Consider the following 26,136-nt stretch of genomic DNA (forward strand, 5'->3'; position numbering starts at 1 on the left):
AAAGTAATTTTTATTTTTCCTAATATACAAACCTCAGGTCTATACATAAATGGCCCACCTCTAGCCCCCTCATTCTGCTTATTGGGCCAAAAGGTGAAGTGAATGTGTACTGACTGGATGGCAGGGCTTCCTCCCCTACTGTTGGTAGCTGACTGCCAATAACCACCTTGTTTTTAATTAAATGGCTGGTTCCAGCTTGCACTGAAAGTAAACCCCATACTGTATATATTACTTTTAAAAATTTAAGTTTTTTGTCATTTTAGCCTGTTATGTTACCTCCGTTTCCTTGTGCAACTATGGGGTTTTCTCCCAGTTTAACTTTAAGACTCGTACTTCATCTCACTTATTTTCCAGATCTCTTTTGTGCTGTCCAGCCACCCCAGTTCCCTCTTTTCACTTTCTTAAGCATGGAATGGATGTTGTTGCCCCAGTACTTGCCACCAACATCAGCATGGGCACACTGGTCCAGCAAAAAGCTGGAGAGATATCTAGATTAGGTGGTTTTGTTAGAGACAGGTTTGGCAACAGCACGCCCATGGAGCGACTGAACAGCAGGGCGTACGTTTCAAAATACTCAAGAGGTGGCCAATCTCAAGCTAGTGGTGATGAGGGCCTTCCGGGCATTGTCTTTGCTGGATCTTAGTCAAATTGGCATTCCTCCTTAGGTTACAGTATGGCTGTGTATTCCCAATGGATACTTGGCTAGTGGTGAGGGCCCTCATGGCTCCAGTGGGTAGAGATGTGACAAATATCCAATGTTTGGGACAACACCATCCTCAAGATGAAAGGCCATCCTCTTGGTTATGTCCCATTGATTGTCTCAGGAGTGTTGGTTGAACCTCAGAAATAGCCCCATCACTGACTCTCCCTCACTTGATCACACTGGCAAAAGAGAGGACTGCCAACGTGAAAAGGGAGGACTTAAAGGATAACATGTTTTCCCAGGCATCATCAGAGAAGCAAAGCCAACACTCAAAATGCTTTGGACAAAGGTCAACCACACAGCCAAGGCCAAGTAGTCCTAATCCTTGTAGGCCCTCCCTCCAACCAAGGCACCGACAAGAACTGCAGGCTTTTCCTTCCCTTTGGGGAGGTGAGAAAGGGAGCCAGCATTTTCAGTCATCCCAGCCCTCTCATCCATGAAGGAGGAACAGAGCAGGCAACATGGAGAATCCAGGTGGGACGATTCCATGAAGGAAGAATTATTTATGATTGATGAGTAGGACTACCATTTTATCCTAAACCAATCCTGTGATTACGTGACTGCTTGTGTGCTTGTCGGAGGTTATTGCTCATTTTTCGTTCTTGTGTGCTTGTCGGAGGTTATTGCTCATTTTTCGTCTCTTGAACAGAGAGAAATAATCATTAATGGAATTGTAATAAAACAAATTTTAGTGTACAAAACATGTTTCTCCTACATATTCACTTATAGTATGTATAATTTATTCCTTACTGAGCTTGACCAACATCGTTGATGCAATTGGGAATTATGCGGTACAGGGAATGCCCAGTCAAGGCCTTCATCTTGACCAACATGAGTTGGTGTAATTGGGAATGGCTTCATCCGTAGAAATAAGGCAATACACTGTATATTATTAATGGGTTATAAAAATCATTATCTGAATTTTTTAAAATATATTTTGCAGGACTGTCAGCAATGATCCGTGGAGCAGAGAAAGAAGGGGTGTTTGTAACACAAGATTATGAAGAAGAGAATCTCCCTTCCATACTAGATGATTTCTTCAAAAATGTTCCCCAGAGAAACAGAAAGGATAGTCTGGACTGGAAAAATTATGAGCCAATGTAAGGTTTAAGTTGCTAATGTTACAGTAATGATGTAAGATTTTTTAAAAGCTGACTACACAATAATGAATCTGATGTAGAGAATATTTGCATTATTTTACACACATCTTCAGTGTCAGGTGATCCTAATTTTACAACTTTTGATGTATGATGATCACACAATATTTTTATACAACTGTTGACCTGACTATACAAGCCTTTTAAATTATTTTACAGAAATTTACAGTACAACCACATTTTAAACCAAGTTTAAATCTATATTCTATGTGGATGTCTGGATTAAGTGGCTTGGAACATTAGTCTGTGATATTCCATTTATTCTATATATAATGGTCAGTTACCTTGGAAAAGAAATATATCAAAGAGTTACTCAACAATGTACTAAATGCATGGGAACAGATAGAGAGGACTTGCCCAAGGATGATACACCAAGTCTTGTTTCATCATTTAAATTCCACGTAGTACACAACTCCTTCACTCTGATTTTAAGTCAGAGACCTATCTTTTAATACACAATCTTCTTTCCTTCAATACTACTGGTTTTTCTATAATAATAAGCACGGCATACCATGCAATTTTTTCCCTTCCAATTTAGTAACTTTGCATATAACATATGTGAGAAAGGTTATGAATTAGTTTAATTACCAGTGTACTTTATCCATGTACTTTATAATTAAATTCATAAAAATCTGTCATGGTTAAATATAATTTTACCTTACATATAAAAAAAGTTGCTTCATTAATATCCTTTATTTCCTTCTTTGTTTATTCTTTTATACTCTCTCTAATTTATTGCAGACTACAAATGGCAAGGACCAGATATTATGTTAAAGATAAGTGGGTTGTGTATATACTGATAGTATATACCATTTCATGCTTTATATAAAACCCACAAGGTTGTTCAAGATGATTTATGGAAAAATATCAATTGAATACAGTACACTTTTTATACACTACCAAAACTAAAAATAACCTATCTTTTCATGAAATATCTACAACTGGAGTTAGCTGAGTGACGATGTGTGAAAACTGGTCCTCTAACTCCATTAGCAATCCTGTATTGGCAGTACTGGTTCCAATAACGGTTATTACAAGGGGAAGTTTGTTGAAATGCACAACCTGAAAATAATAGAATATTGATGAAGATAAATTCAATAAGGAGAATTCACTAACAAAAGTAGATAAACTCCTGAAATTAATTATACTATACAGTGCGTCCTTGACTTACGGCTATTCGATCGTAAAGGCACTTTTTGTGCAGTTAACGGTGTTTTACAGCTTCATAACTTGATGTTGCATCAAGTTACGGCACTAACAGCACGAAGAGGAATTAAGTTAACAGCTCTTACAGTGCTGTAAGTTTTTGCAACGTCACGTAAGCACTGATAACGGAAAAAAACCGACTAACAGCAGAAATCAACTTAAGGTGTGGCACTGGAACGGATCCCCCGTCGAGGATGCACTGTACTAATGAACTGTTACAATCTGATTAACTCCTATTTTCAAGTGTGATGTGAGGTAGAGTAGTGGATCAAGTGTGATGTGAGGTACAGTAGTGGAATGTGCTGAGTAATTATTCAAAAATCCAAAGGAAAAGCCTAAGAAGTCAATGAAAGGAGAACACTGACTACTAATGGCTAAGAGCTACTTTCAATTCCTAACCTGCCCTCACCAGTCTTTGCTCAATCTTCAAGCAATACAATACAGTATAGCTATTAGCCATGTTGCAAGTAGCCTTACATTAACTGATCTAGTTCTTCCTTATGCTAATTAATACAAATTAAAATGTAGTCAATAGTAACATTTACCCAAGCTTTTATATAAGATAACAGTTTACCTGTTATGATGTCTTGACATAAATGCCCTGGCAAGGAGAGACAGTAGCCACTCCCATAGTTACCCTTGTACAATCCACCCTGCTACAACTACTCGTATATGGCCCAAAGAAAAATTGCCTAAATAACTGAGTTGCATCTCTGTGACAAAACCACAAGGAGTAGTGTTAACTCCACATACCCTAATGATGCCTGTTAATTTCATAATGTTTTTGAAGGCCAAGGTTGTGGAGAATTTTCACAAGGATACTCCTGTACAATATATGCCCTCAGTATGGCATGACTGAGCCAGTTTCTACAGACAAGAACTTGTTAACTCTTGTGTTTAGAAACTTCTCAAGTCTCTGGTTTGTTAACAAGAAAAAATGAGGGAAACCCATAAGTTGATTGTACACTCCTGTAGGACTTATGCCTTTCATCTTCTACATGACTGAGGGTCTGGGTCCCAGAGTGTAGGGTCTGGGTCACAAAGTGTTTATGCATGAGTAACTTAAAGCCCATTGTTGTAGAGTTCGGAAGTTCTGAAACTGATGTTTCCTCAGATGGCTGGAAGGGTTCTCATAGATCAAATACACCAAAACCCAATCCAAGACCTCTCAAAATGAGGATTCATCCTGAAGGCTCTGTAGCAAGGCAGTGCCATCAGTGCACCTCATGTGGTGCACTGTAGGCATTACAGTACTTCAGGTTCTTTGCAGCCTCCCTTTGGCCTCTAGCTGCAACCTGTTTCATTCCTTATACTGTACCTGTATTTGTATTCTCTTTCTCCCATCTTACTTTCCACCCTCTCCTAACAATTTCAGTTTCAGCGCTGAATGACCTCATAGGTCCCACCACTTGGCCTTTGGCCTTAATTCTATACAATATTTGGTCTTCTATCTTCATCCTGTAGGGACCTTAGATCCCTAGGAGGTTCCTCACTCATGTCATCCATCAGTACCACTTTGTTCTGAGAAGAATCAAAGCTTGTTCTCTTGCTTAGAGGTGGGTGTTACTCTGGCAAAGTCACTGGGGCTGAATGCCCCACCCAGGGTCGAGGCCACGGAGGTTGAAGTGCTGGGGAAGGTATACACTAACACAGAGATAACAGGAAAAGGATCCACCTACTTTGCTAACTCCTGTCCTTTCCTTCAGTTATGACCACTCAATGATCTACAATGTGGGCGCCAAGGTTGCTTTCTACACAGTCGTGCAGGTCTTCCTCTCGTCTGGCTGTGGGTACAGCTGAACTTTGCTTCTTTGTCCTTGCTGTCACTATTTCTAAAATCCAAAAAAGTCTTGGTGGCAGTTTGAGCCATATCCGTTCCCAGAACGCTGATTATACTCCTTGAGGAGCACATTTGCATTCAGCTCTGCCAAGGTACACCATGCAGAACACTACTTGGCAAATCACATCCAGGCTTGACCCTGAGTTAAATATAGGTATACCTTTTACAATACTTCTCTTGCAGTCCTTTCCACAATTTTTCTTCAGTGTTCTAAAGACACCAATACTTTAAAATTTCAGCTGTGAAAAGATAAGATTTTAAATTTTGTTGTGAAATTCCAATGAAATGTCTCACCTCATCCATCTCAAGGAACAGAGAGGGACTAGAGTTCAAAGCTCATCAATCAGGATATAGCTAGCACTATTAGGTCACTTCCCATCCCTTCATGAAAGTAGTCCTCCATAGGCAATGCTTCATGTAATTACGTAATTTCTCCATATCAACTGGACAGTTAGCAGGAGAGCTTAATCTACGATCAGATCAGAGGCCATACACTGGTTATCATGTCTTAAGACAAGCTGTCCTCTGAATCCTTACTGAAATCTGTTCATTCACCTTAGTTTCAACAGATGGCTATTTCCAAAATTAATGTAAGTAATAAAATAAATGTAAAATATTAAGAAATATGACATTCTTAAGCTAAATTAAGAGAATATACAATTATATTTTGCTGCTATCTTACAAAGCAACCCCCTATACATGCTACAAAGGACTTCCTGTGATATCACCCATTCAGTATGAATGGTCTCCTAACCACTATGCAGGAAGTTTAATGCTTGACAAAATACAGCTATTTTATGTGTAATTTCTTGAAATCATTACTAAAAATTATCATTTTACTCTTTGCTAAATATTCAGTTTCATCCTTAAAGCATTGGTTTTTAACTATAAACACGATTCTATATGAGGGAACATACCTGATAATTTCCATAAATGCAAACCATTCTCTTATTCTTTCCCATGCCTAGTTTTCCCGCTTGGTCAGTTGCCATCCCAAATGTAGAAAGAAATGCTGGACGCATTCCAAGTTCTGGAGCATCTTCTGTTGACACTGAAATATAAGATTTAGTATCATCATGTGTGTAAGTTTATCACAAATTATCAAATCTATGGGTTATGTAAAAACATACTTTGTAGAAAAATACTTAAAATTTCAAAAACATTAAAGAACTGAAGTCTAGGTTTGGAGGCTTACTATTTAACAATTAACAGAAAGTGTATTACTATACTCTGGGTGTTCAAGAACAAATTCATTAACCTCTGGTAAAAAGAACTAAAAATCTAATTTTATAAAACAAAAAATCATACAAACCCATCACTTATATACAGCTGACATTTGTGGTCTTTTGTCCAGGAGACTTAAAGGACAATAGCAGACCTACAAGTGCCACCTGGACTCCCAGTTCCAAAGCAGGTAACTGCCTCACTTTTCATGTAGTTTTCAATGTTAGTTTTAATCACCAACCCCAGGTTACATTCTGCCAGCTCTGGAAATTTCAGGACCTCAAACATTCCACCTAAATTATGATTCCGACTACCCATGATGGGTTTATTGTGAAAAACTCATTTTTTAAAAAAAAAGAAACTGATTTTTTTTTACAAATACCTAACGCTCACATATCAAGTTCCTTTTCCCTGACCCTGCTGATTTCTCAGAGCTAACAGTCTAGGCCACAAAAAGTTCAGCAGTTGACTGCTAGGGAACTGAGGAGCCATGAGACATTAAGTACTATTGCTGTACCACATTTCTTGTATCTGTTATACAAAAGTTTGCCAAGCCTGAGGATTTAAAGGCTGCAAATGCAAGCTATAAATAAGTGATGGGTTTGCAAGAAGAAACCAATTTCGTTTTTAAATTTTATTATACAAATCAAATCTCAACTTAAATTATGCCTAAATGTGAGTACATAATTTCAATTGCAAAATTATATCCCACACTATTCCAAATTACTTGCCTCAGCTCGCCCAATTTTCTTTTCTAACATAAACAATAATTCCCCTTACTTTAAAGAGTCAGCCTTCAGAAATGTTTGTTCTTTCCTAATCAATGTTGTGTCTAGGCTTTTATCAGTCCCTCTTTTAAAAAAATCTCCTGTTCCCCTACCCAATCAGGTCAAATTAAGTCCCTCTACAGCACATTGTAGAAGGTACTACAGGGTCCTTTCAAGCAACCTATCAGCTACAGGTGCAAAACTTTTTTTATTTTTGCTTTTTGTGCTTTTCCATTCCCACTTTGCTGTCTAACTTTGAATTTCCCTTGTTTACTTTTCAATTGTAATTGAAGTACAGGCTCTTCAAGCAACACCTATGAGTCTAGCATTCTAGTAATAAGAGTGTGTCTAAGTTAACAAGAAACTTCTATAAACCTTCATAAGCTTAGTCTACATGATTTGTTTATAAATGAAAAGTAAAAACTGAAGCAAAACTTGCATAAAAAGGGACAGAAACATCCAGTTGGGTGTATATTAACTACTGAGCTGGTACAATCCATTCAACTTGATGACATAACTCCCTCATATGAGTCTCTTGAAAAAAGAACAAACAAGTATAAATGAAACAAAAATCAGTTTCTTTATCAAATTGTGTGATAGAGACAAAATACATTATATGACAGAAAATATCAGCAAGTTCTGGTCATAGTGAAAAACATTTTAAAATTTGAGACAATAGAGAATTCCTATAAGCTTTCAAGCAGTTGAAATGAATGATGAATTAAAGACAAAGTACTGTAGTACAGTATTTCAAATTGGGTTATTTCACTATAAAGTATTGAGGAACACCAACACTTTCTGGCTAAGGAGGTAATTAAGAAAATTTTTGAGTTAATGCCAGATCAGGCCAGCATTACAAACCTTAAGTGTCAATAGACCAATGACTTTTGTGCTTTCTTCTGCTCTAGTATTTGAAAGCTATGACAATTTATCAAGGACTGATAGCTAGTGCTAGGGGTATCAAAAGATGTCATGTATAGTATGGCTACTCAGACTTTTTGCAGTAAATGTGCTTATGTTTCATTCTTTTCTTAATCACTGTTTAACATAAGAGCAATAAAATTGGAGAAGCATTTGACAACTGGACACTATCAAAAGTATTTGAGTATTATCAACATTCCTAGTTACTTTGGCTGGACCTCATTTGGTCTACTGATAGGCTTCATTTATTTTTCGGTTACAGGTTCTAATTTTCTTGCGTAACATAATTACAAGACTTCTTCAGATTAGAGATATGCTCTTGCTACCTAATAAAAATGTTACCTTTTCAGATTGTTTCTGTACCCAAAGTTCATAATTTTTTAAAAATAAAACTTACATTCAATGCATTCTGGCCTGTAGACTTCTGTAATATTAATTAGCTGGTCTTGAAGACAAAACCTTTCCTCAAAACTTGCCAGGATTAAAGCAATAAAAAACCTCACTGACTTCTATTACATGTCTACCAAAGCAATGCACTCTTATACATTTCAGTGATGGAAAAACATATCACTTCAAAACTTACCTTTTAATAAAGGGACTCCATCACGATCCGTTATGACTATGCCCAGAAGGTCATCTGTGCTGGAATAAAATAATGAAAAAAATTGCAATATAATCAACTCTAACATTTTAAATATTTGTATACGTGAGAACAATCGTTGGCCGATTGTTCCCTTGTTGCCTCCTCTGTTTGCATTTTTCTTTGTTTGTTTGGCAAGTTGACATCTGTCATGAGGTGTTCGGCTTATTCAGTCAGGTCCAGGGCAGCAGCAAGGCGTGGTAGCAGAGCAGCAGAGAGCATTTTTCGCCACAATGGTTGTCGTCTCAACTCTGTCATGGGCGACCGGAGTTGAAGGACTGTTCCTGAGGGCTAGATGGTTGCCGTGTCGGCTACGTCTTTGTTGTCTTGCAGTGTTTGTTTTACTGCTCAGTATTATTTTTTTATGCTGCCTGTTTGTTTTTTGTATGTTGCTGTTGGCATTTTGTTTATTAATTTATTATTGATGATTTAATTACATGAGTTCTCTATGCTGCTGCCTGCTATTGCTATGTTTATTTTTGGTCATTTTAAGTTTTTTTCTCTCCTGGACCTGACTCACTTGTAAATTTTGTAAATAATAAATTAATATTAAGGTCACTTTTTGGTTTTGTTTGTCACCTTTCATCAGTCATTACAGCCCAATTGCTTGTTTTGTCTAGAACCTGTTGATCTCAAAGAAACGAGATCATTACAATACAGACTTTCCCTAACTTCATGACCACCAAAGTTTCCAGGAAATACAGTAGAGTAAGTTTTAAAAGTCAACTTCACACATGGAACACTATAGGAACTGCTTAAATATACAAGAACTGAACAAGTGTCCTTGAAAAATCAAAATGCATATAAGTTTTTAGCTCATACAATTCCCCATCTTATGTCCATCTCATGTTAGGTTGTGGGGAATATAAAAGTGGAGTGGTGTATCAATATTTCCAACATAACACACCATTAGAACAGCATATTTTTATGCCAAATAGAAACTATTTAATCTAAACAGAGTATAACAACCATCTAAGAAAAGGGATAGTACTGTACTTGTATAATAAACCATTCATAAAAAAATGACTGACATCTCAAATAATTAGAACAATTTTCATGATACTTTTTACTCCTGATAACATGGCAGTGACCAGACCTTCTAAATTTTGTGAATTACTGATCAAAGAGTTTACTTGTACACAAGTGAGCTTTTCCACTGGGTATAAGTTTTGCTCACTCATGAATGGTAGGATGAAATGATAATCAAAACAATGAAGAGACAAAAATTTGAAACTGTGGATGTAAAGTCTGATGCGCAATGTTGTTAGAAAGTCAAAAGTTGAATGTTACAAACCATGCATCGTTACTTTGGATGAAGGGTGTAATACTTGGAGTTGAGTGCTATAACCTAGAAAACTCTAATTTTGTTTGATAGTGCTCTGTAGAGATTCTTGAGGATACTATGGTGCTCTACTACTTTCCCATTTGTTTTGAGGTGCATCAAGCACAAATACAAAATGGATCAACTTGTGTGCACAATATTAAAAACACTATCAGAATGAAACAATACAATCATTTCCTTAGCACAGACTGATCTCAAACAAATCTTAAAAACTCTCAGCTTACAATTCTTTTGTGCTACTGAGAACAACCTGAACTGGAGGGGTTTCTAAAACGTGCATATGCAATAAAGAATGGTACCTAGAATTTTAAATGAATTTAATGCAGTAAAGTAAACTGTCAATGCATAGACATGGGTGAGGGGGATCACTTGTCTTAGACATATTAACAAATTTATTTTCAAGTTTTCTTAAGATTAAACTTCAGTTCCTATAATGTACACCATACACATACCATACACTAACTTACGCTAAATCTAATGTGCACATGAAGCTCTGATCAAACTGATCTGATCCACACTTGAGTTTTCATGCAATATTTGCACTCGATTCATCTCAAAACAAACAGGATAGCAGTACTAGCATACTGGCAAAGAGCTCAATGAAGCACTAGCCTGCACGTTATATCCACTAATAATGACCCAACATCACATGAGCAGTTTTAGCTGAAAGACAAAACTAGCTTACAGGTGAAGTTAAGGCTTTAGAAGTACCAAACATTTCTGCACATGACTTCTGACCTCCTTCAATAATACTTGATGCAGCTAGAACTCAACCAACAGGCTCTTATGCAGCTATACAGTATACATGAGAAACACCTCTAAATTTTCTTCATATACCTTTGATGGGGTACTCATTCTTTAAGGCTACCTTTACATGTATACAAACAACTTTCCAAAACCTGGAGTTTTACCCCCAAAACTATCATAACTGTGCTGAGGTTAAATGAAAGTGAATGTTAGCAATAAAAACTGTCAACATAATTCAAAAGATCCTTAAATCATGTAAGGCACAGGGATTGATGTGCTTTTGACCTTATAAACTAAATTCAACACAGTTTTAGTTCTCATCATAAAACACTGGTCTGACAGGATTTCTTGAGCAACAAAGAAAAAGTGAACAGACTTTCAACATATTCCCATGAATAACTAAAAATACACCCTGAATTGGAACAGTAACATTTTCATTTAATTGTAAATCATAAGCAGCAGTACACTGTAATTCCTATAACAAATTTAGGAAGATGAAAATAATTTTCAATGCCTTTTGTATTCAGTATACACAAATGGAATAGTTTGCCAATGATTACAACTGCCATTTACATTCGCACATGAACATTAGTGTTCATAATAAAGTCTTTTACACTCAAGTGAGCAATGAAATGAAAAAGTTCTCAACAATTACAGAAAATCCCTGTAGAAATAGCTTAAATGTATCCAAGTAGTTCATACCTCAAGTCCGTCAACATACCTGTTAAGTATATCCAGGAGGAACTTCTTCATTTCCTGAAAAAGAGAAGCTACTTTAGTATGCACTGAAAAAACTTTATATACTTAAACTACATACATTACAGTGAAAACAATTATTCACAGAGCTTACATTAGGGGATCCTCTTCAACTTCATGCAATTGCAAAGTTACTACTGTAATCAAGTAAAAATACTTAAACCTTTTACCGACAATCCATAAAGCAAGAAAATGTAAATCTGAATGTATAATATTACTGTACATTTACTGCACCACATACATTTGAATTGTCTGCAATCAATATGAAAACAATGTATCGTAAATTTCTATGTCCAAAATAACTTCTGAAATAAAAATGTTTGTACAGCCACGCTCTAAAGCGGTATGACATGACTGCAAAGGATTCTGTTCAAAATTCCCATGCTGGCAACTAACATACTCCATATTTATCTCTTATTTCAATGCAAAAACACGATTATTTCATACAACAATAAGGCTATAATATGTTTATAAGAGAAAAATCTGTCATATTTCAAAACTGTAAGAAAATATCACGTGTAGCCAAATTTTGGAAAAACAGTTCTGAAACATTTTCAAAACTTTTGTTCACTCATCGCCAATGCGTTTGACAAAAAAATGTCATCATTAAACCTCAGTTCAATTTTAAAATAATAAAAAATTTGTCATAACATTAATATTACTTGCAATGCAACCATAAAATTTCAAATAGTCCTGTTTGGTTACTTTTACCCCTCAAAGCTGGAAAAAATGTAAATAAGTACTGTAATACGAAAGTACAGTGTTACTGTAGCTAAAATGCATCCACTGATATTAACAGGTGGGCGGAGCCTGTGTGACGCAACCATTAAAGTGGCGGCAACCTACAACACCTTATGAATGAATAAATTATACACCAAAAGCAAGCAGAATGACTTTTAAGAAAATAATATTTTAAGCCAGATAAAAAACAAGTGTTCCATAGGCCTTGATATTAATACTATTAATAGCCATCTTCTCCATACTATTTAAATCATCATCATCTTTTATTCTTCAAAGAACAGGTAATCTCTATGAATAATTTCTTTAGTAACAAAGACTACATCTCGGAAGGCTTATTATTTTTTTAGGCCTATATATCATTTTGCAACACACTGGTAGCTTGGACACAGCCTAAAACTTCAACATTCAAAGAAAACTTGTTGTAATTCATATTCCTACTTTGAAAACTTTGTTATGAATGTTGAGCTTATTAGGTCTACTGTTATAATGCTGCAGAAGTAGTTATGTTGACCAGTCCCAGGAGTATGTTAAGTGCTGTCATTGACAGCGCTGCTAACCTTATCACAAAGTGCTTTGAGCTAAGCAATGTAAAAAAAAAAAAAAAAAAAAAAAAATCACACAGATTACAAATTATACCAATGCATAAAAGGGATCATGTTTATATAACCACATGGAAAATAGTGTTAGCTGTGAATTTGCAAACTTCTCGACATGTATGACACTGGAAATGAAAAAAAAAGTTTAACACTACTTGGCAGGCATTAGGTTGCATCTGAGATTTTGGACGATACAAAAAGAATCATGTTGCCTCAGGTTTTAGCATATTATTATTATTATTATTATTATTATTATTAAAGTAGTTTAACCAGACTACTGAGCATAACTGTACACACACACACACACACAAACTATTTATACTTTAAATGAATGAGCTGTAGTCTGTACATACATGGATAGGTTGTCACACAACAATAAATGAATGAGCTGTAGTCTGTACAAACAAGGATAGGTCGTCTCACACACACAAAAAAACAACTCCTCCCAATAATAAACACTGAAGACTTGGCCACATTATCTTTGTAACCCTCCACCACTGCCTCTACCTTAATCTCCAGAGAGAGCATGCTGATCCGAGAACTGTTTCTGCTCCTAGGAAAAGGGAAGGCAATCACTTTGAAGCCCAGTGGAATTTCTCGTGAGCGGGCTACCTGGAACTACTAATTTTGTGAGGAGGAGAGGAGGCAGATTAAGACTTAGAGGTGGAGGAAGGGGAGGCTGGGCAAGATGGGTAGGGAGGGGTAGATGGTCCTTAGTCCTCTTGAAAGCCTTTGCAACTGTTATTGGCTTGAAAGCCCTAAGTCATTTGATATGTCATCACACATCACTTTGTTTCCCACTTTTAATTAGCTTAGACAGATACTTCATCAATACAAAAATGTATGGTAGATGGTGCTTGGGTGGGCAAACACTCGTGTTTTTTTTTTAACTTTCTTGCTCCGGGCAAAAACACATACAGTATATTATGACATGTCATAATATACTGTATTGAATAGGTGATAGAGATATGCGTCACGATAACATCTAAAAGCTTCCTTCTCTAATTGGCTACATTCAAAGAGTATCAATAAAATTTGTAGCAAAGTGTACTTTGCTCCTTTGTTCAGGTGAGCATCATTTCTCACTATTCACTGTCTGAATGGTTGCTAAGTGTTGTGTCGCAATGCTTTTCCCTTCAATAAGTGGCTTTTGTTGCTGTACCTACAGCAATGCAGGTGCTGTTGCTCCTGTGTGTAGCACTGTGTATTTTGTGTGTGACCCACCACCACCTACGAGGGATAGGAAAGTGCAGACCCTTCAAAAAAAATTAAGGAAATCGAGAGAACAGAGGCCAGCTGTCAATGGCATCAATCATGGTGGCATATAGCACTGCACAGACTACTTTACAAGACATCAAAGTCGCTAATGACAACCTCAAGAAATACACAATGGACTCTGGGACGAAGACGCCTAGGAGTCAGGCCCGCATATTGATGGCTAAGCCTTTCCATGAGGAAACTAAACAGTCAACCTTGATCTGGTTTCGTCAGCAAAGGGCAGCCAACGTCCACACTCGTAATGCTGGATTGATGTTCAGTTCAAGATTCGACATGGGCTTTCCAACAAGAAAAATCTTGGTGAAGCTCTGGATGCTTTCAGGGAAGGAATGATGGAATTTCAACAGACATTTAAGCCAAATCTACAGTGCTGATGAAACTGGTCTGTTCTGTTGTTCCTTGCCCACTAACACTTTCACTCATAAGAAGGAAATGAATTTACCCAGGCAAAAGGTTTCAAAGTAAAGTGTGTCTGCTTTTGTATGTGCAAATGCTTCTGGTAGTCATCAGTGCAAACCAATCATAGTTGGACATACAAGGCAATGCACATGTCCTGCACATGAAGGGTTGATGGACAGTCTCCCAGTGATTTAGAATCATTTGGCAAAAGCTTGGTTCGCCTCCAAGGATATTTCCAATTGGTTCTTTAATCCCTTTTGTAAGGAAGTTTTGTGTCATCAGACACAGGACTTTGGAACTGCTAAATTTTGGGTTCTGCTTTGCTTCTCATCAACAATGCGCCTGCACATCCTACCACAACCCAGTTACTTGGTGACAAGGTCATATTAGGATCATGTTTTTGCCTCCTAATAAGACTGCTCTCAATCAACCGATGGACCAAGGTCTTATTGTTGCAACAAAATGGGTACATCAAGGAAGTTCCTGGAAGAGGTGGTACTGAAGGGTGAGGATAAAGTGCAAGGCTTGCATACATGAGAGGAGTGGACTCTTGGGAATTTGCAAAAGCATTCACTGAAATCTCCCATCTACAGCTTTGCAGACACTTGGAAACATGTTACAGTACAGATGTTGGAACATACTAGGAACCTTATCCTGAAGGGGGAAAGTGGTCTGATCAACTTCTGAGGCTTTGACATGGATGACTTCCATGCCCAATTCACCAAGGGAGGTGACGACATTCCCAAGGATGACAAGTGTGTGGTGATCCTGGTTTCCAGCTGTTTGACAGCAAAATAGCTGCTGCAGTTGCTGCTGGATAGATGGAGGAGGAAACCCTGAAGACGGCAATGACGACGACAAGTCTGCATTACAACCGGCCCCTTTATATAAGCACAAGTGGATGGTCTTTGGTATGCTTATCGAGGTGATGGAGAATCCCAACATCAATGTAAAACCTTTCCCAGTGCCCTGGAATTTGCCGAAGGCATCTGAGAAATGCAGCAGATGGTGACTGCAGAGCAGAATCATCATCCTTATTGTTAAAGCACACTTGACAGCTTCTTCAGACCCCTGTCCCCCTTACAACCAAGCCCAGCACCAATCACTTCTTTAGTAACTCAGTTGTTCAGCTCTAAAATGTAGGCAAATGCTTTGGCACCCTTTGTTGACAAGACAGGTCTTTCCAGCCATGAATCCAACATATTTCCCCTGCATCTTGAAAACTGGACACTCTGCTCCTCAATGCCTCTTCCAGAAATTTCCATTATCCAGCAGGGCCTTTGAAGTATTAATCTGGATATGAAGGAAATTACTATACAAGATTTTAGTGGCAAAAATGACCTTAACATCCATACGGGCTAGGGAGGGGGTGGGGGGCATAGGTCTGCCTATTAAGTAACAACAAATGCTGCCTTCTTCTTGGTCCTAACTTGAGTGGAGAGGGGACTTGGGCCATGTGCAAATAAAAGGTATACTGCAATGTTCCTGTAACATGTTAAAACTAATGTTCTTTGCCCAATAACATTCCACTGTACAGGTTAAATATAAACAATTTTTTACCAGAATGGTGCAAATCATGGGTGGAGCAGAAGGGTAGGGAAACTTGGCCTGCCCTTTATTTTGGCAAGTTGAAACTATTATGAAAATCATCAAAATAAAGACATTTCTCTAATAATTACAAACCTATCATGCACAAAGAGCTACATCACAAGTTCAGTAATGAAAATAAATTACAAATTGTATACACTACACTTGGCAAAAATGACTAAAAGTATGGAAACAAAGCTTTTCCAATCACATCCTACAATATGTGCACCTACAGGCTTGGTTATTTTTGCTAACATAAATGCAATCGATAATTTGTGATATTTTTATACTGTATTACTGGAGATATTTACTGCTATAGTATTTATGGTAATCATTTTTTCTTTCGAGTTTAAGATACTTTTTTTGAAGCAAAAACCTTCCAGGTTAGTGAATACTTTCTGTCTTCACACTACTGCGATGGATTTAAGTAACACAACAAAAGTGAGTCATTACCTAAAAAATCTATGTTGAAGTATACACCTCCTAAGACAGGTTAAGGGGAGCCACAAAGAAGCACAAATACCTAGGGTATATAAGAAACATGTTGGCTGCAATTTATGGCACCACAGGTCAGAGGAAACCCCTCAACCTGGTCAGGTAGGCTACTGGAAGTTAGGTTAGGATGTATCCTCATATTTCACTTGTTTTAATTTTTCCCCATGCAAAAACTCACTTTTCACTACTGTCACCCTTTACTGTTAGACATAAGAGGGTTGTTTTATATTTATCAAAGCACTGATACATGAAACTTCATGCATACCTAGTTTGTAGAATCCTGGTCGTTCTGGGGAAAGCAACTCCCATGGGAGACCCCTAAGGATCCAAATTATCCCAATAACATCAAGTAACAGAATGATTAGATAATGCACTAATGTTTAGATTTATATTTATTTTTACTCTAAATAATTGTGCAATATTTACTTATGACAACATAATGAATATATACAGAATGATAAATGAATGCCAAAATGTGTCATGTCATTTCTACCATAATTAGTAGTTGAATGATTTAATCAGCATTTTTACTTGTGCTACAGAAAAACTTTAAAAATGGCCCATTATTTTCACATAGGTCATAAGCATTCTGAATATGCAATTTAACATATTCATGGACTGTAGACTGCAATGGATCAGTCGCACTTCTTTTACTATTTTTGTAGCTGAATTTCTCTTTGCCACTCTCTCTACATCCACAGAACATTTTAAATAGATTTAAAAAGACCAAGTCATGGGTTTGATAATATAACTTGGGGAAATGAAATTATGACATTGGAGCTCAACAGATTACTAGCTAATAAAAAGAAGAGCTATAATACAGTATCCAACCATTCTTGAGTTAAAATTGTACAAAAATTCTCATGTTGTATCTTCCATTCCCTTTCTTTAACTATATAGCAATTAATCTCTTTGAATTATAGAATAGTGATCCTTTTTCTCTTACATTAATCTAACCTTTCTGATAAGTGCAAAGTGATGTGAATTTATTCCAATGTGATCACTTGTGGAACTGAAAGCGTTTTTATAATAAATGTAAATATGTATAAATATGTATTAAATCCTTAAAATATTTAATTTTAAAGTCACTGCTATGTTCGCGTAAGACTTTGGGAGAAGCTTCCCGAAAAACTTTGCAACCCAAAACATCTACAAAACCTCATAATACTGATATGGACCAGTTGGCATTTTAAAATTATTCTCTGCTTACATTGTGATGATATGTTCTTACTGTAATTTCTACTTTTAGCTCAATTTTTTTTATATATATATATAAAGTGTAAAATACTTAACTTTTTATCAGCCATAGCCTAGGTCAGGCATGCTTAATGTTTTCTGGATTGTGTTGTGTACCAGGCCTAAAATGACCTGAATTTTTAAACTATATTTGACAAGCCTAGTTTTGTTTTTTAATAAGTAAGTTTAGCTAGACTATGCTAATCTTTTCAGAATGACAATTTGTATGGGCTATTAGACATAAGTCAGCATAACCTAGATGCCCTTATTTCTAAACAATCCCCATATTTTGCCTCTCTACACTTGAGATTTGATAAGATATAATAAGTTAGCCTATAGGTCTGTTCAACACAGTACTGGTAAACCTATGTTGCTGTTGAAGATTAAGCTAGCTGTACACCAGCACAGGCTTGTTGCTCCTTGAGCAGCGAGTAAGGTAGACCTAGCTTATAGAATGAGGTAATCCCTCATTAATATTAATGGTAGTATCCTAAGTACATTTTTAATGAAAAAAATTTATTTTCATTTTATCAAGATGTGAAGTTGGCCACTCCAAGTTGAGGGTGTCTATGATTGCCTGTACATAAGCATTAATTACAGTTCTAGGTGCCAATAGAGGGGAAAGGAATAGAAACCCCCTTTATACACTTGCAATGCAATATTTCTCTCTTTTAGATGATGTGCACCAAATTGATATTGTACACATTGCCATAAGTTATTAGTCTTTTTTGCAATTCTACCACAATGTAACCACAAAGAACAAAGAATTGTTTTGACAACAGTTATGTAAGTTGATCCTTATGTATGCATGTGGTTACAATTGAGCTCATCATACATAGGGTAAGAAAGTATTCAATACTCTTCCTTAAGTTGCTTTGCAAATATCAAATCCTAAGTTAAATACCACTTTTAAATGTAATGCCAGGCTAACTGTGCAGTGTAACAGTTGAGTTAGGCCAGGGAACAGTATTGCCTAGGCTAAGGGCTGCATGCTATTAGGCATAAGAATGCTGTCCTAAATAGACTTGTATTCAAGGTACAAATCACAGATAGGCTAAGAAGAATCGGTCATGGAAGGAACCCAATTAGGAGTGAGATGCTTGAATAGCCTCGGCCTAAGCGTCCTGAATTTTGGTAGCCTTCAAACCACACTTAAAAACTGGGGGAAAAATTGACGTTAATTCTAAGCTGTAGTTCCACGGTTTGCTAGACTATGGCAATTGATGTTTTCCTATGTTATTTTACTTGCTTTAAAAGAATTTAAAGTAATATTTTGTAGGCCAGCTGTAACTAAGCTGTAATTGACCTTTGAAGACTACACGACGGGGTAGATCTAAGCCTGCATTCCACGGCGAGGCTCGCCATAGCTAATACGGCAAAACTGTAACTAGTAAACACCCCTTAAAATACCAGCCTACGTACCCTGGGGGCGTTTACTGGTTACAATTTTGCTGTATTAGCTATGGAGGGGGGTGGGGGGCTCGCCGCAGAATGCCGGCTTAGATCTACCCCGTCGTGTAGTCTTCAAGGGTCAATTACGGTAAATATTACTTTACATTCTTGTAAAGCAAGTAAAATAACATAGGAAAACGTCAACGGCCATAGTCTAGCTCACCGCGGAACTACGGCTTAGAATTACCAAACTGACATCAGTTTATTCTCACAAATATTGTTATACATGTACTACAACTTGGAATTAGGCCTAGCGTCAACTCTGGGAGCATCGTGTAGGCCTATGTAAATTGGCTGGGGGCGTCTCTCCGTAACGCAGTTTCATATTTCGTCAATTTAGGCTAGAACACTGGCCAACTACCCCAAAAAATTGTTTAATATAATGCTAAACTGTAATTTGCGCTGCCATTACGTGTATTACCTCTGCCATCGTATTTAGCTGAACTTTGGCTTCCGTAGCACGTCGTACTAAAGTGTCGATTGCGATAGACGGTCCTCACCTGACAGTTAGTGTACGCGGTAGTAGTAGTACGGGAGGGGATTTGCCTATGAAACGGGTCCTCCTTTGCTTGGGTTTAAGGTTATTGACTCCGTAATACCATTTAGTTTTTATAAACTCCTTCCTATTTTCAATTTCTTCTTTCGATAGACTGCAATGTGCCAGTTGTGCGGCAATGATCTACTCGTGAGGACTGCACCTTTCATATTTTTATGTTTATGTAGCTCTCTATGTGCCCTGTATCGGTCAAGGGCAAGAGAAACAGTTATATAATCTCGACCCAATTTGAACTATAATATTGGCAGTTAAGTTATCAATAATCATGCCAAAACTGGGCAGACTTAGGCTAAACATGAGCATTACACGTGCTTTACTTAATCATTGCCTCTGCAGATTTGACTGAACCTTGAAAATTTATTAGTAATGAACCTTAGTTCATAAGTTTTCATAGGTTGTTTAAAGAAAAACTAACGCAAACGTTTAATAGGAAATATTTTCAGTTAGTAGTCAAATTTTCTCTCAACCTCCCTCCGATTTGCTTCGTGTTTTTTACACTAGTTTCTCAATATTTTACATTTTTTATGAACACAACAATAAAAATAAATTCTTGGCAACGGTGTTGTATAAATCCTGTTTCTTTTCATATTATTAATACAATCATGGTTTTGACCCAGATGCGCCCGGTTCCAACTGGGGAAAAGGGAGACACTAATAGCCGGTTGATAACGGAAGTGGGAAAAGTGAGAGAGACAATGGGTAAATAAGAAAAAAATGGCAATGTTCCAAACACTTACGCACCGACACCTGATCAAAAAGAATGTCTCGTGCTGACATGTCATTAATTACACGAACGGTGGAAACACTACTAATTAATGTCGTCGAAGTTTAAGACGTAAGCTTACATTTTTATATGAGCACAGCGGCAATTTCCTTTTCCTTCCTTTGCTACCTATAATTATCTGTACTCGAGTGAGTCGTGGAACCTGGTAATTATGAGTCTGCAATGAACTCGTTGCAGCAAGAGTTTGTATCTCATCTCTGGCGAGTACCTTGTTACAGGAGTAAAGATTTATGATAGGGGAACTTAAGTTTAATGGACCACAATCTACTGTACAATGCAGTGCGCGGTGATCAAAGGTCTTGCGACACCCTGGAAGCAACTTGTGCAACTTCGATCCCGATATACCTACAATCCTCCTCTTTCAATTGATTATTAAGGTTGAGGAAACTGGGTTTCCTGACGCAGGCATGGTTAATGATCTGAGGCCAACAAATCGTTCCTGTTTTGACGAACTGGCGCACCCATTTTTTATGATTTTGAGTTTTCCAGCCAAAGTTACTGAGTTTTCGATACTCCATGATATGGCCAATTCCTAATTTGATATTATCCAGTGGATAGAAAAATAAAAATAAAAATAAATTACCCCAAACTCAAAACGATGAGACTTACATTATGATTTCCTGCCCCATCGATCTTGATTGTCGAAAGGCAGGTTCGCTCTCAGCGGGTAAGAGAAATCACTGTTCAGTGCTCACCCACGAAAAGAGAGAACGCTTTGGTTCAAAATGCAACGTTTCAAGATCCTAAAGTGGTAATATGACTTCGGGTATAATTTCTCATCTAAACCGTTCTAGTACTTGTTTTCTGTCAAACAGCAAAACAATACTGATTCCCTTTATATGTAGCCTAATTACAGGAGTATTCCAGTGACACTTCAAATTTTCATACAAGGCCGGGGTCTCGACCGAATACTACAACTTGAATAATTTTTTCATACAAGCGAGGTCACAACCTAATATTGCAATTACCGCAAGGTTAACTTTTCATTCTTGACTCAAAAAATCGGATCCATGAGTGACGTGTTCTATATTCTCCAATGTATTTTTTTTAGTACCAAACCAAAAAATGTCTTGGTTTTTCCAAGGTATTGCTTGAAATTTTCTTCTACCATCCACTTTTGAAATGCATAACAACTCGAAAACACACTATATGGAAATATTGTACATATACTGGATACTGTACATGAATACCATACAGATGCAATGTAAGCGTTCATGCTAGCATTCAACAGAGTGTTAAGTTATATCAGAGGAACAATGGGCATTACCAAAGAGATGAAAACAAAGGCAAATGAAGCTAGACCAAGCTTTGGTTGTAGCACTCAAGTCATAAGTATAGAAACTAGGCCAACAGCATAAACAGTAATATAAGACGCAGGAATTCGATCGACAAGTTTATAAGTTATGTTTTTATTATACTGTGCTGCTGTAGTCTGTCACATGAACGAAAAGATGCTAAATACTTAGCCGCCATTCAAGTACATATACAATAGGGAAATACATATCAGTCAAACTCGTAAAAATAATGTGACTTAAAATATTTTCATCGGTAGAATCAGACACATTCAACGTAAACTGTTTACGAAAGCAACGTGATTCGTGAATAACTAGCATGACTAGCCCTTGGGGTAGCAGGTGATCTCGGCCCACCCGTTTCAAGTCAAATGCCCCCCGTTATTTCCGTCTCTGGTGCCCCGTTTATGGTTAAAAATTAACAGAAAAATGTAAATGGGGTTAAACATTACTTGAGAGGTAATCACGACAATGCTTACACTTCCATTTCCTTTTCTAGCCAGCCTGCTCCTGAGAAAATTGCCTAGCCCAAAGATTCCTTAAATATTTTTCTGCTCTCTGACAAAATGTTACCATCACGTAAATGACTGCGATTATAGTTTAGTGTCCTTTACTCCAGTGGCCAAAGATCAAAGTAAGGAGCTGCCAAGCGGCGCATTGTCACATAAAACAACTATTTACTTATCTTCCTCCAATCGAACCCAAAGTGCATAATTATGGTGAAAAAGTAACAAATTGCAGTCGTGAGTTTTCTTTTAATATTCTAAAATGATGACCCACTTGATTTAATGGATTATGTGCGTGATCTGACATGAAAAAAGATAAAAGTACGCTCATTTGTATAATTATTGGCAATCAACAAAAATCAAACGCATTTTCTTGAAAATGCAAACAATATATATAAAGTTGCGCGCACTGGCATACTAACAAATGGATCCTAACAACTGCAACCTCCTCTCTTACTGCGATATATTTCCGAGGGAAAAATTCAGACTGATACTGACGACCGCTTTGTCTGTCCGTACGCACTTTTTTTTCTGTCCGCCCTCAGATTTTAAAGAACTACTAAGGCTAGAGGGCTGCAAATTGGTATGTCAATCATTCACCCTCCAATCATCAAACATAACAAATTGCAGCCCTCTAGCCTCAGTAGTTTTTATTTTATTTAAGATTACAGTTAGCCATACTCGTGCTTCTGGCAACGATTGGGTATAGGCGACCACCGGGCAGTGGTTAGTTTCATGGGACACGGCTCATACAGCATTATACTGAGACCACCGCTAGATAGATCTATTTTCGGTGGCCTTTATTATACGCTGTAGCCGCTGTACAGAAAACTCGATTGCACCGAAAATAAATCGGAGCATTTTCTACTTGTTTTACATTGTGAATTCTGCATAACTGTATAGCATTTTCTTTCATATGATGTACTATTGGCGGTGATCATAATTTATGAAACTTCCTTTCTCCTGCCTTTATTATTACATTTCTTCTATGCACCGTATATCAAACGTACATTAACCCCGTTTTGAGATTTTTTTTTTACGATCTTGGAATAGTTTATTCATAAGAAATAGGATATGTCTGATCACAAATCGGGGATCAAAGGCTAAAAGTGGAGAAAGGTCACTTTAACGAACGAAATCAGATCTCTTGAACTCGGGTGAGAACCCAACTAGAAAAGGTAGGCGGATTAACTGTATTACCTAATACACGCGGGGCTATGTGGAAAGCTGATTATATATATATATATATATATATATATATATATATATATATATATATATATATATATATATATTTATTACTATTACCCCACAGAATCATCTGTTTAAAATTTAACCTGCGCCCCATCTCATATTCTTTGCTCGAAATTTTCTTTTTGGTCCTAAATGTTAGAATTTCTCCCTTTGATAGCAACACCAATACATCTTATAAATATTAATTTTTATTTATTTTGTCAAGTGCTCGACACAACTTACTGCATTGGCACGGAGGACATTAAGTGCAATAAAACCTTTGGGAGGAGAAACCAAATTTTTATCATGACGTTTCTATATCCGCAATGCTCTGAAAGGTAACATTGTTCCTTGTTCCTGGTTAGGATTGTCTAATGAGCTCATTTGAGATTCAAATAATGAAAATGACCAGAATTATTTTTTTCTGGAACCCAGCAATATCAAATTCAAGCCGTTACCTATACTTTTAATACCCATTATAACGGGTGCTTGTTATTTACAATCTAGTATAAATTTAGTTAGGTATTAGCCTAAATCTATCAACATCTAAACAAAAATACAGATGGGGAAAGTATATATGAATTACTGCACAAAAATACTTCATGGCAGTACATGAGTGGGTATTTATTTCAGTATGAAAGTTAGTTACCCAAGTAGCTTAATATGTGTTGCACAGAACCAAGGTCTAGATAACGAATAGCCGGGCCCAATGGTTCAGGGTACTGATCAGACTGTCACCATAGGTTACTTCCCCTTGAAGTCTACAGTTCCTATTATGGTAACAGCAGACCAACGGCAAATCATTTACACGAATATCAACGTCGTTGCCTCCATGATTTATATATATAGATATAGTGTATACATAAATATATATAAATATATATAATTAGTAATACATTATTTATATAATGTATATATATACTAATTATATATATAATTTATATATATATGTATACTGTATATCTATATATAAATCACGGAGCCAACGTTAGCGTTGATATTCGTGTAAATAATTCGCCGCTGGTCTTATTGACAAAATAGGAACTGTAGACAAAAGGGGAAGTAACCTGGCTTTATATATATATATATATATATATATATATATATATATATATATATATATATATATATATATATATATATATATATATATAAAACTACCTTTTTTTTATCAAATCCTCTGGTTTTGTAACTGACCGGCAAATACTGAACATCATTCACTTAACAGTGTTTTAAGGGTAAAAATCAACGGCTTTGGTTACAGCCTATGGGAATAGTTTGGTCACTCGACTTAATGTTAAAAACACTAATACATATAGTAATGAGCTCTGTCACAAAATGAACAACACGATTACTCAAAACCATCCATTCAAAACATTATCGCAGGGGCTACCTGTCCTGTTCCTTACAACCTAACCTATCCTTGCTTAACAACATATACCTCATTACTGGCCACTGGCAAATCACTCATATTGTTGCTTTTGCTTTAAATTACTATACAGCAAGTGATATTGTTCATAAAGGAAACTCTAGTCTTAATCTGTTGCTCGATCTTGGCTCCTTGCCTAGCCTATCCTTGGCTCTAGCCTTGACCTACGACAACTATTCTATACTCTCCGGGAGGGCAGCCCACAACGCCTGTCCTTGACTTTTAACCTAAGCCTATAAGAGCACCTCCACTTGGTCTATACATCTCGACTTTAACGCTTTATTCTTTGCCTACCTCGTGCTAGCGCTGCATTCTCAATCCCACCCTCTCACAACCAGACTCCAGCCTAGGCATACTTCGTGATTGTGAATTCCCCAAACAAAATTTCACAATTTTCCCTCAACTTGCTCACCTCATTTATAAATGGCGTAATTTCTCTATTACTACTCACCAACTGACTTGAAATGTTCAGGATATGCGGTAGCGATTGTCGATGGTCGATGAACCTCGACGTTCCATACAGAAAGGACTAACTATGACTCTTGACGGAGTGATACTGTGTACGTTTTGGTTGTAGTAATGTAGTTATACTCAACCGTGACTCTCGGTCTGACAAACTAGATCCACCATAGGTCAAAGAAAAAATATGAATTGCCATATTATAATCATTGCTGGTGTAGTAAAGTGAATGGTATAATATAAATCTTATTTGTCTGCACACTTGTGATTAACTTGCATTAAAAATAATTTATCTTTATTATCGCCAAGGTAGACAAGGTATTTGCCAGGATCAGGGCTGCCCAAGTTGTTTAGCACGAGGGCCACTCGTAAAAACAGTCATCCGGGCCACCTGTGTATGTATGTATGTATATAAAAAAGAGATACTTTTACTTATTTTTCTCTATCGGGCCACTTTCAAAATCAAACGGGGCACTTTTGGCCCACGGGTATGATTAACAATAAGGCAAGATGTGTCTGAGCAGAGACCAGTTAGCCTTGTTTAAGTTTCAGTCGCTTTTAGCTCTAAACCTGAACTAGGACATTATATATTCGAGAGATAATGCTGAGAAAAATTTGCCTTCTTTCTAAAAATATGCTCGTCTACCAAAATATAGTGCTAGCAAGAGAAAACTGTTACGTTGCATCATCCCGTTATCTACTGATTGATCTTGGCCTGCATATCGATTACAGTGGCTCCTTTCCTTGCGAAAATAACATGCAATTGGTATAAATATATGAAATGAGATTG

General features: G+C 36.9%; 2 protein-coding genes across 10 annotated transcripts in view; one reads left to right on the forward strand and one right to left on the reverse strand.

The window, feature by feature from the left end:
- The window catches only part of LOC136836329 (5-hydroxymethyl-dUMP N-hydrolase-like), a 53,610-nt gene extending 51,114 nt beyond the window's left edge, over positions 1 to 2,496 (forward strand). For all 6 annotated transcript variants that reach the window (XM_067100778.1, XM_067100600.1, XM_067100691.1 and 3 more), the window contains exon 5: positions 1,647 to 2,496. In XM_067100778.1, the coding sequence (XP_066956879.1) occupies positions 1,647 to 1,807 (161 nt within the window). In that variant the 3' untranslated portion in view covers positions 1,808 to 2,496. The remainder of the gene's footprint in view (positions 1 to 1,646) is intronic.
- Positions 1,621 to 25,480, reverse strand: Lamtor3 (Late endosomal/lysosomal adaptor, MAPK and MTOR activator 3). 4 transcript variants are annotated; one of them, XM_067101140.1, is made up of 5 exons: positions 25,339 to 25,480; positions 11,269 to 11,303; positions 8,402 to 8,460; positions 5,824 to 5,957; positions 1,621 to 2,922 (listed from the first exon to the last, which is right to left on the reverse strand). In XM_067101140.1, the coding sequence occupies exons 2-5, from the start codon at positions 11,298 to 11,300 to the stop codon at positions 2,785 to 2,787; spliced, it is 363 nt and encodes a 120-aa protein (XP_066957241.1). In that variant the 5' UTR covers positions 11,301 to 11,303; positions 25,339 to 25,480; the 3' UTR covers positions 1,621 to 2,784. The 4 variants fall into 4 exon arrangements, with proteins under 4 accessions (XP_066957241.1, XP_066957318.1, XP_066957405.1 ...); XM_067101217.1 differs by having other exon boundaries at positions 25,300 to 25,445; XM_067101304.1 differs by lacking the exon at positions 25,339 to 25,480 and adding an exon at positions 21,037 to 21,059.
- Positions 25,481 to 26,136: the final 656 nt, after the last annotated feature.

The sequence above is a fragment of the Macrobrachium rosenbergii genome, chromosome 1, assembly GCF_040412425.1.
Source record: "Macrobrachium rosenbergii isolate ZJJX-2024 chromosome 1, ASM4041242v1, whole genome shotgun sequence".
Classification (NCBI taxonomy): domain Eukaryota; kingdom Metazoa; phylum Arthropoda; class Malacostraca; order Decapoda; family Palaemonidae; genus Macrobrachium; species Macrobrachium rosenbergii.

Excerpts from the sequence above, each read along its gene's own strand:
- Lamtor3 (XM_067101066.1), bottom strand. Across the intron at positions 5,958-8,401 it reads TGGAGTCCCTTTATTAAAAG|TGTCAACAGAAGATGCTCCA; the intron begins GTAAGTTTTGAA and ends CTTATATTTCAG. Across the intron at positions 2,923-5,823 it reads GCATTTATGGAAATTATCAG|GTTGTGCATTTCAACAAACT; the intron begins GTATGTTCCCTC and ends TATTATTTTCAG.